The sequence below is a fragment of the Perognathus longimembris genome, chromosome 15, assembly GCF_023159225.1.
Source record: "Perognathus longimembris pacificus isolate PPM17 chromosome 15, ASM2315922v1, whole genome shotgun sequence".
In the NCBI taxonomy this organism is placed as follows: Eukaryota; Metazoa; Chordata; class Mammalia; order Rodentia; family Heteromyidae; genus Perognathus; species Perognathus longimembris.
The window spans coordinates 28,831,260-28,846,008 of NC_063175.1; the positions used below are offsets into that span (position 1 = coordinate 28,831,260).

Here is a 14,749-nt window from a genome sequence, read left to right on the forward strand (position 1 = left end):
ACCATATTTTGTTTATACATGATGGTCTTTTAGTTGTTTTATGTATTAACCTTGGAGTTGTGGCTTTAGCCAACATTTCAGGACCATATAGATGATACTGGTCAAAAAACAACAAAAAGATATCAATTACAGGATGAATTACTTTGTTGATACTTTATAAATATGCCTACTGCCATGTTGTACTGAGTAGATTTTTGTGCATGACTTGGTTATCTGCAGGCCATTGGACTAGCTACATCATAGTTACAAAGGTGGTGACTTGGTAGAAATTAAACCTACTGACCTACCCTTTAAGGTAGAGATAGAACTTCTGAGAGAACATATCCTCAGGAGAACAACTTTATTTAACATACTGCCTTTCACCTATAACCTCTGTAAACTTTAAAGTGTAGTCACCTCAGTTTCCAAAATGTAGCTTTAAAAGATCAGTGAACACCACAATTTTGTGGCTCATAGGATATTGATGCCCAAATTTTCATGAAATATCCTGAGATACTGTAACTATACTGTATTTATGGTCTTTTTCCCCCTCCACATTGTGTTGGCAGTAATGGGAGGTGACTTGCTGACAGTGTTTAATAATCTCATTGAAAATGACTTTTCTAGGCTGACTATCAGTGCAAGGAGTGAGGGAACAAAATCGGAAGAGATGGAAATTAATTTTCTTCTTGCCACCTGTCGATAACCCTAAAAATATTTATGGTGTTTAGAAAGCATTGAAAATCCTTGTAGCACAGCCAAAAGAAAAGAGGGAGTAACATCTAAAGATACTGACTCCTGTCAAATGGAATCTCTGTGCCAGAGAAATCTGCCAACAGAGACATGAGACAAAACTCAACAGATGTTTGAGTTTTGTTTATTAAGATATTTTTCTCCACAGGAATGACTTGGCTCTCAGTTTTTCATTTTTTTTTGAGGGGGCGGGGAATGGTATTATGCTGAACTTGGGTTTTGCACTTACTCAGCAGACCCTCAACTAACATGAGCTCTACCTTCAGCTCTGCTGTCAGTTCTTATAAGCAATTTGAGATATAAAATTCCTGTACTGTGATTCTAAGCAATATTTTACTTATACTTATCATAAGAGCACAGTTGCACATTAAAGAAAGAGAAAACACTGGTACTTCCAGAAAGGCCCTTGAAAGGTCTTTAAGTAGTTACCAAAAACAAATGAAATTGCAAAACAAGACTGTCTGAAAAGAATCATTTAAGAACACTGTAATGGGAAACACAGCCTCCTCTTCTCCTACTGCCTTCTATCTACCTTTTTAAAACATACTTTTTTTGAATATTTGAGAAGAAAAGCAACCCTTTGTAGCAATTCCATAAAATCCATTTCAGGTCACAAAGTTTATATTCAGGTCTCCTAGCACAGCCAGTATCCCTCATGGATGGCTAGGGCGTTAATACTTGACTCCCTCTAAGGTTAAATGCAGCTATATTCGCAATGAATAGACTATACGATATTAAACTTCTTTGCCTTCTATCTTTCTGTAAGGACAGGAATGCCTTCAGGATCTGGGTGCTGTCTCTGAACTTTTGTGTTCAAAACTAGTGCTCTGCCACTGGAGCCAGAGCTCTGCTTCCTAGATTTGTGATGGTTAATTGGAGATAAGAGATGATCGGTGGTAACAGACCTTGCTGATCAGGCTGGTTTTGAACCATGATTCCCAGATCTCAGCCTCCTGAGGAGCTAGGATTAGAGTTGTATAAGCCACCTGTTACTGGCTTGCTTACTTTTATTTAAAAATTTCTTAATTTTTAATTGAAGAATTAAATGTACAGAAACTGCAGCTCATCTTCTATTTCATTAGCCAGATGTAAACATTTCTAATATTCAGAGGATTTTTGGATTCTTTTTGTTATACTTATTGTTCATAAACTTCTAGTAAATTTTATTTTTAATGTTTAGAATCATGGACCATTATGTAGGACTTAAAAAAATTTTTTTTGCCCAATCAAATCATTAACTTGCTCATATCTTACTAAATACTGACTAAATGTATAATTTTATTGGCTATTCCATACTGTTGGAAGTATTCCTGCAAACAGTTTTAAGTTTGGAAGAAAGGAAAAAGGCAAAAAAGAGACTACCTATTTTTCCTAAGTTCTCTTTTGTACATCAGTTCTATTGGATAGCCTCAGACAATATTTTTTGTGATTTCATTTCTTTTCACCATTTTTTAAAACCTTTTCTCCTTCCTATTAGTTGTAGTTTGTTACTTTTAGCCCGTGTGTCTCTGCTCACTCTTCCCTGTTCTCTAGTGCTTGTTTGCTTATTAGAGTCACTTGTAAACTAAGCATGTATTCATTTTGAGGGAGTGTGGGACTATCTTATGTTACTTATGTTGTTTTAGGGAGCAGACTCTGACATTTATTTTATCTACTTAGTGTACTGTTTTGATACTTTTCTGAACTTTAAAATGTTTTCCAAGTATTTAAGGTAGCAGAGTAACTAAAGTATATCTGCATGTATTTTTCTTAAGTTTAGAAATTTCATCATCAGAAGGTCAAATACACCTGCTAAACTTCTAGTTTATTGTTAATGATGTGTTTTTAAAGAAATTCAGATAGATTTGCTTGAGTGAGGCCAGGAAGGTGATGTACAGAGTAGCTATGGATGTGACAACAGCCACCTGGTCTCTATGCATGTGAGGCAGTGTTAATGGTCTGCCCAAAAGGCCACTCTATACCTAGCATTTGTAAGAGAGAGAACTCAGGGTCTTTATCCTTCATCACTCCAGCCTGGACGTGTGTCAGATTCTATGGGAATCTTTAATTCTCCTGTGTGCCAGGCCAGTCATCTCTTGAAAATGTCCTGCTATGCTGCAATTTTGCCTTCATGTGTTTTCCCTGCTATCTGTTAGCTCTTTAAAATCAGAGAACCTAACACTCTTAACGTGGAGTTAGAAAGTCAGTCAACAGCTTTTGAGTCAATAGTGCTCCTCTTCAAGATGTTAATGTCCTGGTTCTTAGTGATGACTTTGACATGCACTTAGAGTTAGAAGCTTCTTAATTTAACATGTAGTTGTCATCCTTTTCATCAGTAGTTGTTTTGAAACCAAAAGGAGCCTAATGATTTTGTGTCAGTCCCATTAAAATATTCATAGTGATTATTTCTAGTCGATTATACCTGAACAAGTAAAAGTGTTGCTCTGTTGTTTGTTTTGAAAGACCTGTAAGAGCTGCTGGTTTAAATTTATAGTTTCCAATTAAAAAAACCAACTCGACATCAGTAATTTTGACAAAGCCAATGTGGATGTTTGACTGTGTTTAGTATATGTGATACTGTTAGGTGATTAGATTGAGATGAAGCTCTTGACAGTTATGCAATCTTTCCCTTTTTAAGTGACACTTTCAATTACATAGTTTATGTAGACATGATAAAAAGAGAACATCTTTTCTACATCATCTTCATGTTACTGATGAAATATGTAGAGTATGATTAAATTCTACTTAGAAATGACAGAATGAAATAATTATTTTCCATGTGGGTTTCACAAAAGATATTTGAATAAAATAACTTGTCATGATACTTTGTTGTTGTTATTGCCATTGTTGTTGGTGATAGCATAGCTATAGTGTTGTTTTTTCAAGATTTGGTTCTCTATTTATTGAAAATATGCGTATGTAAATTTCCCTTACCCCTCCTATATAAGAATTTATCAATATAGTCTGATGAAGTATCTGGTCCATCTATGCTAGTACTTTCTGAGGATTTTTAGGCTTTTGTCCCTTTTAACTCATGCATTGTCAACAATTGGTCAGTCATAGTTGTTTCAAATACTTCGGAGATCATCAGAATCCTGCAATTGATTGAAGAGTCATGCTACTTGGAGGGAGGGGATCATGTGCATATTCCAGTCTGCTACTTTTGTGAGTGGCTGTTTAATAATCTTAAGAAGTGATTACCTAAACATTCCCACTCCCCAGGGAGATAGCCTGCTGTTGTTGAATGTTTTTGTCTGCAGTAACACTATAGAAAAAGAAGAGCAAATTACCCTGTTTGGGGAGATAGCTATTCCAGTTCTGCTTTTCTGTTTTCGATTTGCTTATTCTGAAGTTATTCTGTTACAAAGATGAGGCTGAGACATATTTGATGCTTGGGGATATGTTTCCTCTGCCCTATTTCATGCAATCCTTAAAGTGACACTTCCAGAGAAATGTGTACTGTTGCATGCCAGGGGTTGGAAAGTCATAGAGTACAGCTTGAGCAAAACAGCCATTCATCAGTGAGGACTCATTTTTGTTGTTATTGTTGTTTATGGGCTAGGTATTGCTGTTACAAGATATCTGACATTAATCTGAAGTCAACTGTGATACAAATTTTATATCATTTGATAATAGCTAAATATTTATAATGAGGGCAAGGTGCTTATAAACAAGCAATAAAGAACTTGTTAAGTTAGAAACATGACAATAATTATAATGTATGTTTTTACAATATTGTAGATGTCTTACTCCGTAAAATCCTGTTAAGTTTCACCAGCTGTTTACAGCACAACAGCATATAATTACACACCCCAGTAGGGACATTTTAAAAGTTTTATAAACAATCTCATGTGATAACTTTTATAGGCAGTCTTATTGGCATATGTTATTTAGAAGATAGGCATATTTAACAGTTTGCAATGTAGAGCATGCCCTTAACACCCAAGATTTTCATAATTATTCTACTAGCCATGATATTTGTTTTTTACTCTTGCTGATAATTCTTAGAATAAATTTGATTTTGTGATTTCTGTTTTCGAGTCACTGGGATGATATACTGAAATTAGGATCTCCAGTTTAAGCTGTGGCAATATGAAAAATGTTGCATTTCTTTAAGAGGATAACGTCAGAAATTCTATTACCACACAGAGTGACAAACAATAAAATCTCTTGGCATTGCTCTTAGTGAGATTTACGTTGCTAATTAATGCTAAAAGAGATGGTTTTTGTAGCTGCTGAAATGTTTTGTCTAGAGATAAGACAGAAACACAAATAATTTCTATTGCAAAATCAATTCTTATCTGCAGTCTCCATGCCGGCAACCCTCCTTTCATACGGAAATGGTGGTCTGGTTTGTTTGTGTTGGGGCATTTTAGAATTACAGTGTTAGCGCACAGTGTCATCCCTGTCATTTGTTAACATCTAATTCTCTCATTGTGTAAGTGGTGTGCACAGTCAGCTACTGGGAGAGGGATGTGTGAGACAATGGCATTATTAAATAGAAACATAGGGCAATTTGCATCTAGTTAACTGTGTGTACATGTGGGCAAGCAAGTCTTTAGAATTCTCTAGCTCTGAGTTGACATAGAATTTTGCTTGTCACCATTGCACAGATCAGAAATCTCCATTTGAGTTACTCTTAACTTCTCTTGTGAAAGGAGAGCCACTTGGTTTCTGAGTAGTACCATTTATATATCTTGAGCACATTTTTTCTGTGTTCTACTATTTTTTCCCCATCATTCAAGTTTGTATTATTTCCTACATGGATTATTGCACCTTCTTATTTGGACACATTACCCCATTAATGCCTTTTTCAAATTTAGTATGTCCCCTCTCCTGAACAACCACTGTCCTTTATAGCAACATTTCTTAAATGATAGTCCATAATATCCCAGAACAAAGATCACCTTTGGTTAATTATGAAACAGAAAGTACTATAAGTTATATGTCGTGTGATAATGAGATGAAACTAGGTATAGCACTTTAATCTTAATATGGCATTTTGTCAAGTCTGTGCCATTCTGAAAGTATAAGATGTATTATATAAATGAAGAAAAACTTTGGAATTGCCAAGCTAATCATATGCATATATATGTATGTATGTGTGTATATATGTACATAAACATAGTTTCCCCCACAATATATAGTATTTATAGTATATTTATAGTATTGTTGGCATTGTGTACTTTCTTGCATAATTTGTTCATTTTTAGTTAAATGTTATAACATTCATTATATAGTCAAAGTTTATGTATAACAACTGATTATTTAAAAGCTGTTATTAGCCTTACAAATACTTTTTGAGATTTCTGACCAAAAAACAATTGAAATTCTCCTTGAGGAAGATATGATTATCTCTGATTATGAAAGCACTTTCTAAGTTAATAAATAAATATGTGAAACATTACCTTGCAAGATCAGATTACTGAAGAATTACTTCTTGTCACAACCCTAATCAACATGCATGTGGGCCTGTGTAGAGATTTTATATAGTCAGTCACTTGATATTATAACTGCAGTTGATTATTTCAATCACAGTTTTAGACTGAATGCTGTCATCTCTCCCTGGTTTAACCACAAGCCCTTCATGTTAATATATTTTGGCCTTTAAAGAGATGATTAAGGTGGAAGGAGGTCCTGATTTGATAGAATGATTGTCCAAGTGTCACCAGATGGGCTGGGGATATAGCCTAGTGGCAAGAGTGCCTGCCTCGGATACACGAGGCCCTAGGTTCGATTCCCCAGCACCACATATACAGAAAACGGCCAGAAGCGGCGCTGTGGCTCAAGTGGCAGAGTGCTAGCCTTGAGCGGGAAGAAGCCAGGGACAGTGCTCAGGCCCTGAGTCCAAGGCCCAGGACTGGCCAAAAAAAAAAAAAAAAGAAGTGTCACCAGAGAGTTCTCTGTCTCTGTGGGATTGTACTAAGGAAAGGTCATATGAATACACAGCAAGAAGTTGGCTATGCTTTGAAATGTACAAGGAAGAACCCAGAAAGCATTCCTGAAGTATCTGTTTGTGTACACACATATTCATATATATTTCTGGCACATATTATATTGTCGATAGAGATTGGTTTGCTGAGTGGAGTCAAGATATTTGTGAAGCACAATGTCTGAAATTGAAATAATAAGCTTGCAACAAAGTTATTGAATAACCATATTAGTTATTAATATCCATGTTACTCTACCTGTGTTGCTATAGAAAAAGCCATAAATATAGTGGCTTATCCAACACAAATATAATTGCTTCACAGTTCTAGAGACCAACAGTCCCAGATCAAGTTCTGGTAGCATGAGTTCTGCTGACTTCCTTCTTGGCTTATTGCTGTCTGTTTTAGGCTTTCACATGTGGTGCTTGAATGAAGAAAGATAGAGAGATCTCTGGTATTGCTTCTTTTAGGAACACTGATCCTACCAAATCATTTCCCACCCTCCTTTCACCTTAATCATCTCAATACAATCACATTAGGAATATAGTTCAACATAGGAATTTTAAATAGCCAATAATATTAGATCTATAACAGCAATTCCAGATTTGGAACATTTCCAGAATTCCCAATACATCATTAGACTATTTGTAGAAGTTGGAATTTTGGAAAGTATGTGTAACAAGATGCGTGTTATACAGCATCTTGTTTCCATTTTGTATATTGTAAACAAGAGGCTTTCTCCATTATTCCTAATGCACTAACTACTGGAATTACTAGGCTTAGGACATTTTATGTTCAAGTATAATGTGTATATTTCCATACCATAAATTAATTTGGATTGTATTTGAAGTCTTTGGTGAAAGTAGCTATGGTGACTGCATTATTATACATTGGACTGTACAGTTACAGCTACAAAATGGCCACTGCTTGATACATCTTTTTATTCTGTCAATTTTCTTTCGACGTTCTTCCAAATAATTGCACAAAAAAGGTAATTTAAGTGATTTTAGTTTTACCAAGATCTAGGTATAATTTACTCCAGAAACACTGAGCAGTCTATAAATATTTCAGTGCAGAAATAGAACCAGAAATGGATGTAAAATTACACAGTGCATAAGTCTTTCCAAGCATCCTGTGCAGGTGAAAAAAATCTGGGGTGGGGGGGGGAAAGCAGCCGTTTAACTGGAGCAATTTTATTTAAGACTTTTGTAAGTAGTGCTTTTCTCTTCATCTCTTATTTCATTACGTATGCTCTTAATTGCCACATGCCTAAATGATTTTAGTTTTACTTCATTGTTTTGAACTTGACAACATAATTCAAATGCAAAACAATTTTGATATGCTGACATGCAGACTTCTTTTTATAGTGGATTTGTTTTCACAGGGAATAAAACTTACGATGTTTTGTTGAGCGAGGTTTTCCAAAAGCTATAATGCACAATTCCTAAGACCTAGTCTTAGTTCTTTTAGGAAAAAATAGACAGCCAATTTATCCTATGTTTCTTCATACATGCAAGCAAAATCAAATTGATCATTTTGGGCTGGAAATCTGCCTGAAACTCATTTCTTTAATAAGTTAAAGCCTGTGTAAGATTTTGTGTTTAGTTTCTGGTTTGGTCAATCTGTTATGATTCATGTGTTGAGATGGTTCTCATTTTGCAGATGCCTATGTCCAAGGTGCTCAGCAGTCAAATTAGAGGGATATCTGAGAAATTAGAGGACATCAGGGAAATGAAAGTTGTGTATATATTGATTAATCAATCAACTACCTGCACAGTATTTCCTAAGATTCTGGAGGCTTTGGGAAGTTTGAATGCAAATATTCATTCCATTAATATTTATAAAACACATGCTAAGTTCTTGAGACTAGAAGTTGTTGGGGTTAATGCATGAGCAAATTATAGTCTCTGCTTTGGGACTTCCGTGACTCCAGATTAACTGTCTCTGCTATTTAATCAGATTTTTCTAACCTCTTCTTCCTGAAGCATGTCTTAAACCTAGTGCACAGGGTTTATTTTAGTTTTTATATTTGGGAATTTCTAAATTGTTGTATTATTTATAAGCTTATAATATTGTAACATGTCAGGAAGTGTCTTTCCATCAAAAACATAAACAAGAGACTCATATCTTTCTATCCACTAATTTTTTGGCAAGCACTGAGACACTTTTATGTACTGTGCCAAACAAATTAATGAGTAAAGGCTTCAGATTAAAAAGATATCAATTTTTATTGATTCTTTATGTTATGTTTAATACTAAGGCTTAACAGTGAATTATGTTTTAAGAAATGCTTTCAGGTGGATATTCTAAAATTCCCATTTACAGATAGAGCACAGATAGAGGTTAAGTAACTTGAGAAAGTCTATTGAGTAGCAAGTGATAAATGTGAAATTTGATGTCATAAGGTTTAATGTTACAGCCAACTGCCCTTAACTCTTTTAAACATGTGTGGCCTGAGTCTAGTGAAAGTTTGATTAAAACAATAGTAAGTGATATGGTTTTATGAAGTAAGCCTCTATTTTACTTTGCAGTTTTTGTGCTGCATTGTTGATCTAAATATATATATGGCATATTGAACATCCAGATTAAAGTCTAAGTTATAAAGTTCGATTGAAAGTATTACGTATTGATTATATGTAATAATAGCTTGAACAGACCAAAAGAAAAAATCCACAGCTCACTTAGATTTGGAGGATTCAAGCCTTAGATGAATATTAATTATGATTGTTCAACATGAGGAAGGTGATTTTGAGTGGAGATTTAGGCTTTGGTCCAGCACCGAGTCTTCTAAATGCAACTTTTTAACTCTTTGTTTTACAAGAGAATGTTTTGAGAACATGAAATGTATTTCTGATAAGCAGGAAACTAAGGACTTCACAGGATTATTAGTGTTGAACTTGGATTTACAAACTGAAATATTTGCTTCTGGCTACCTGACTAAGACCAAAGCGTAATCACTAGCAACATGCAGATAAACCAAAAGACTACTACAGACCATGGTTGTCAGTTAATATGTAGGTACAATTGAATGAAAATAGCTGTACTATTAAAAGACTCCATTTAGGTGGAGATGCACGAGGCTGGGTTGTGAATATTTTTATTCTTTTAAGAATTGTGAGTAGGAAAAGAAAAAGCAAGTCCAAATGAGTGAGTGTAGTTTCAAAATAGCATTACTGTATACTGTGGGAAATTTTCCTAAGTGAAGAATAACCACAGATAGTGAACTAATAACTGCACCAGGATCCAGCTCTCTTCTACACCCTTCTATCTACCAGCCCTCCTATCATGCATTTATTGCATTCCTGCTGGGAAGTATCCAAATAGTACTTTTCCTTTCATTTTGACTTCTAAAAATAATACATATATGCAAATTTGCCTGGCTGTGGTTATCCTGAATCTATAACTTAGCTCTTCTTTAGTATGTCTGCCTGAGACACAACAATTTGTGTAATGATTATTATTTAATTTGCTCCTTGGTTTTTGTTCATTGAAGAGGACCTGTTGATGGTTACAAAAGTGGCATTTGTGAAGAGTTGTTGAAACATGTTGTTGCCTATTGAATAATCAAAAGAATGGCCCAAATTGTAAGTTCTGAAATGTCAAAGTTAGCAAAGCTTGCTGTGGAATTCCCCAGCCTCACTCCAAGAAAGAAAATGCTGTTATCTGGTGCACACAGTTCTGTTAGGAATTGCTAACAACAAAAACAACAACAACACCCCAATATATACTCATTTTAAAATTTGCAACCTTAATATCATACTGATTTCTAAAATTGGTGATTATTTATTACTTTTACTCCTCTTAGCTTTCAGAGATTTATAAATTGCTTTATATAGTAGAAATTGTGGCACCATCTCTTTCCTTTCTTCAAAAGAGAAGGATGAAAAACTTTGAAATGGTTATAGAGGCGTTTTGAGTAGCTTGGAGCAGATCTTCATCTAAATGTCTATGTCATCTTTCTCTTACCCACCTTACAAAGTTCTGGTCTAAAAAGTTTATAGTCTTTCTGTTAGAAGTATACCTTCTTGCTGAGATGGTAGGAATGGTTGCGTAATTTCCAATAGTTTTAGAGTTATATTCTTTGCTCAAGAATAATCCGAGCCAGTTTTCACAAAAGTTCTATGGCCCTGACCTTCCCACTCTCTTACCATACTTTCCAGAACTGATCTGAGGATGAGCTCTCTTTGGAATTAGATCACTCAGTGCAGTCCCTGCTGTGTTAGGGTACTAAGCTGCCAATCAACTTTAATTTGGAATGATAATGTTTTATATCTGTTCATTTCTCTGAAGATCATAAAGTCTTAGGCTGTTGTATTACTGAGCAATAAACTAAGACTTTGGAAGGTGAGTTGCTCGTACCAATGGAGCTAAAGCATATTTAACTCCTTTTTTAACTTAGAAGCTGATGATTTTAGAATTTGAGAAAACTATAGAAAATCCCTGGAGTACATGACATCTACTTGGTGCAAAGAAAAGAAAGACAAAAGTCTTACTCTAGGTGGTGGAACATGTCTTGATATTTTTTGTCAAGTAATAAACTTGCTTTAGGTCCAATTGTCCAATTGTCATCAAGTACCTGCTTTATTTCTTTCTTTCTTTCTTTCTTTCTTTCTTTATTTATTTATTTTGGCAGTCCTGGGGCTTGGACTCAGGCCCTGAGCACTCTCTCTGCCTTTCTTTTGGCTCAAGGCTAGAACTCTACCACTTTCTATTCATGTGGTGCTGAGGAATTGAACCCAGGGCTTCATGCATGCAAGGCGAGCCCTATACTGCTAAGCCATAGTCCCAGCCCAAGTACCTGCTTTTATTTACCTCTAAAAGTAAATATTTATAAAACACATTGTCAGGAGGTAGGGTTATAACAGGAATTTACTATGACTGACATTTTAAATAGCTATCAAAGTTGTTCAGGTTCTGGTCTCTTTGGCTGCTATGTCATCAAGATATGGTCTTTGGTAAGAATAGCAGAATAGGGTGCCTTCCATTCTTGTATGAGCTGATGGTGAGCTTAGCCAGGCTCTGTGAGCAGATGAAAATGGAACAGATCATGTCATTAACTGCTCATAGTTAAGTTATTCTTTGTAATGTTTATGAGGATAACATATGTAGGGCAAGGATGAATAAATTTGTTGCAAACATTTTGAAAGCAAGGGATAGTCTGGCATCATGATTTTTCTTGTGTTCTTGTTTTTCTTGTTTCCAGTGTAATTGCAACCTATTGTGTTTCCTTAAGTATTTAAATGTAATCATAGCAAAGTTATATTGGTTTATAGAGTGGTATGGAAAGTCCAATGGGTAAAGAAAAACATTGTCAACTAAAATGAACCTACAGTAAAAATCAACTTGTTTATTTATTCATCATTTTTTTCTGGTGTTAATAACACATTTGACTTTTCCAAATGAATGGATTTTAAATATCAATGTAGCATAGGGTTTATGTAATAATTATTTTAACTGACTAAATGAGGTTTAATTCAGCCTGATGTGGGGCTATGAAATCCCCTTTGTAATTAATTCATTTTATGTTGTTTCATTCCTCATTTATGAACCATTGATATCCCAGCCTTTCTATTACATGAGGTTATTATATAGGTTAAAAATTTGAAATAAATTTAAAGGCATGTTGCTATATGTTGCTCATTGTATTAAGCCTTTCACATTTTATTTAAATATTTTAGATGTCTTTTTTTCATTTTTAGAATTAACACCAACTGAATTACTTGTGATTAGTACCATAACTAATTACTAAATGTATATGTCTCTGTACAAGTTTGTTAGGGCATCATATAGTTATAAAAATAAATGGCTTCTTCAGATAGAAATTCTTATTCGATGTTAGCTTCTGAAGGAGTGCTCTATGAGGACAGCCAGAGAGCCAGGTCTTTCCTTCTTGTGGCTTTTCCATCTCTGTGGTATAAGAGCACTCAGAGGTGGAAGAGGGAACATAGGTAAAGACTTGCACTGGAAACTGAGTACCCTGTATTTCCTTATGTCACATTGGCCTGAAACATTGGCAGTAAGCTCAAAGGGAGGGTACAAGTTATCACAGGAGGCAATCAAGAAAGGGTCCTTACTGGAGAAAAATAATACTAGCCTCCCCATGTTTGTTTTAGTCTCATGCTTGACCTTCATGTATGTAAATATGTATTATAAATTTTTTACATTTAAAAATTACTTGTATAAATAATCTAATTATAATCTAATACATTTCATGTAGTTTCAGGTTTATCTGACTCCACATAATGAACACTGCCATTTCTTACCTCCCCAGCCTTGTACTGAAATGTCATGTCTCACTTTCTCTGTGAAAAGTTCTTGAACGCCTCATGTTATCTTTGCTTCTCCATGATAACACGATGTGTGTTCCTGTATTGTGACATCTAATGAACTCTTTCACATTTTCTCGTTTTGTAATAGAACTGAAATTTCCTTAATAGTAGAGTTCACATCTCGTTGATCATGCTCTTCCCAGTGGAGCCCTTCATGCATTTGGCTGATGATATTTTCCGATTGAGTGAATGGAAGTTTAAATTCTATCTCTCTGCTTTTAATGTAATGTGTTATCCTGGATAAGTCACTCAGTCCTTTTACAAAAATCTTTCCATTAAAATAGAGAAAATCTTAACTTTATTTGCACCATAAGGCTGCAATAAAATAATTTGGAAAAGCTTTGAAAATGTGCTGCCAATTATGAGGTCTTTGATGTGGGAGATTTCGCTCTTGGCTGCTTTGTTATCAATTTGGAGACAGTTAATCAAGATGGAGTGAAGCCCAATTTCTATTCTGAGATATTTTACAGTAATATTTTGGTGCACTGGTGCCAAATGTTTCACATTTCAATAAAAACACTTATTATCTACAAAGTTTTTATAAGAAATGTGATCAGATGTTAGAAAAGAGGCTCTAGTAAGGGTTATTAGTTCAGATTCTATGACATGATTTAAAACTAGTATCTCTTCATGGAAAAGAGCCATAATTGTTCTTAACATGCAAGTGGTGAATATTAGGATGCTATAAGGAATTTCCCTAACTTATAATGTGTTACTAATCAAATTATTCTTTATTAACTATGAGGACTGTTAAAAATTATTTGCTACCCAGAGAGTATGTTTCTCAAACTTCAGCCACTTCAGCCTTTTGGATATCTGATGTAGATTATTACTCTTCCTCTTTTTTATATGGTGTGTGTGTGTGTGTGTGTGTGTGTGTGTGTGTGTGTGTATGTGTGTGTGTATGTCTGTGTCTGTGTCTGTGTGCGTGTGTGCACACGGGCACATACTTGCACAAGTGTGTGCTTGTCTTAGGGCTTGAACTCAGGACTTGAGCACTGTTCCTTAGCTTTTTCACTCAAGTTTTACACTTTCCAGTTTGAGCCGCACTTCCATGCCGGCTAACTAGAGACAAATCTTATGGACTTTATTTCCCAGGGTTGGCTTTGAACCATGATCACCTGCTCTCAGCCTTCCAAGTAGCTAGGATTATAGTTGTGAGCCACTAGCACTCTGCTCTGCTTCTTCTCCATTCTGAATTCATATGTTAATATGAATTGGCAAATTTGTGTTATGAAGTCCTAAATATTTACAGCATCATTTAAATTTTGATTGATATTCTATTATAAAGCACTAACATACAACATACAATTTTGCAGTGTAGAATTCAGTGAACAAAATAATTTTGCTATTTCTTGGATCTACATTTACACCTGGAGGAAGTAATGAATTCCTTGGGAAATCTGTGATATTATTGTGTCATTGAATTTTTCTCACAGCTTATTTAATATTTATTGAATGTTCACAATGTGCTAGAAATTTTCCACTATGTGGAAGTAGTTTTGCTGCCTGGTAAAGTAAGAATGGCACAGAATGTATTTTAGATGTGAGTACTGAACTGATTTCATGAGTCTTACAACTTGCATAGACAAAAATTACTTAGTTTCTGTTGGTTATTATCATCAGTCACTCTAATACCTGTTTTTCATTTAAGAAGTCATTACCTCACTTGGAAAACACTCCCTACAATAATTAGGCAGAAATACAGTTGCTTTTTTGAACTCCAGGGGAAAATTTTACTGTATTATTATGGTAGCTTTTTGTTTTCATGCCTTTCTC

At 34.9% G+C, this 14,749-nt stretch overlaps 1 protein-coding gene across 5 annotated transcripts in view; it reads left to right on the plus strand.

Moving 5' to 3' along the window:
* Asxl3 (ASXL transcriptional regulator 3) overlaps positions 1–14,749 on the plus strand; it is a 159,608-nt gene that overhangs the window by 30,685 nt on the left and 114,174 nt on the right. For 2 of the 5 annotated variants that reach the window (XM_048363409.1, XM_048363410.1), the window contains exon 3: positions 2,911–2,913. The exons of the other annotated variants lie outside the window; for them this stretch is intronic. In XM_048363409.1, the coding sequence (XP_048219366.1) occupies positions 2,911–2,913 (3 nt within the window). The remainder of the gene's footprint in view (positions 1–2,910; positions 2,914–14,749) is intronic. 5 annotated transcript variants of the gene reach the window in all.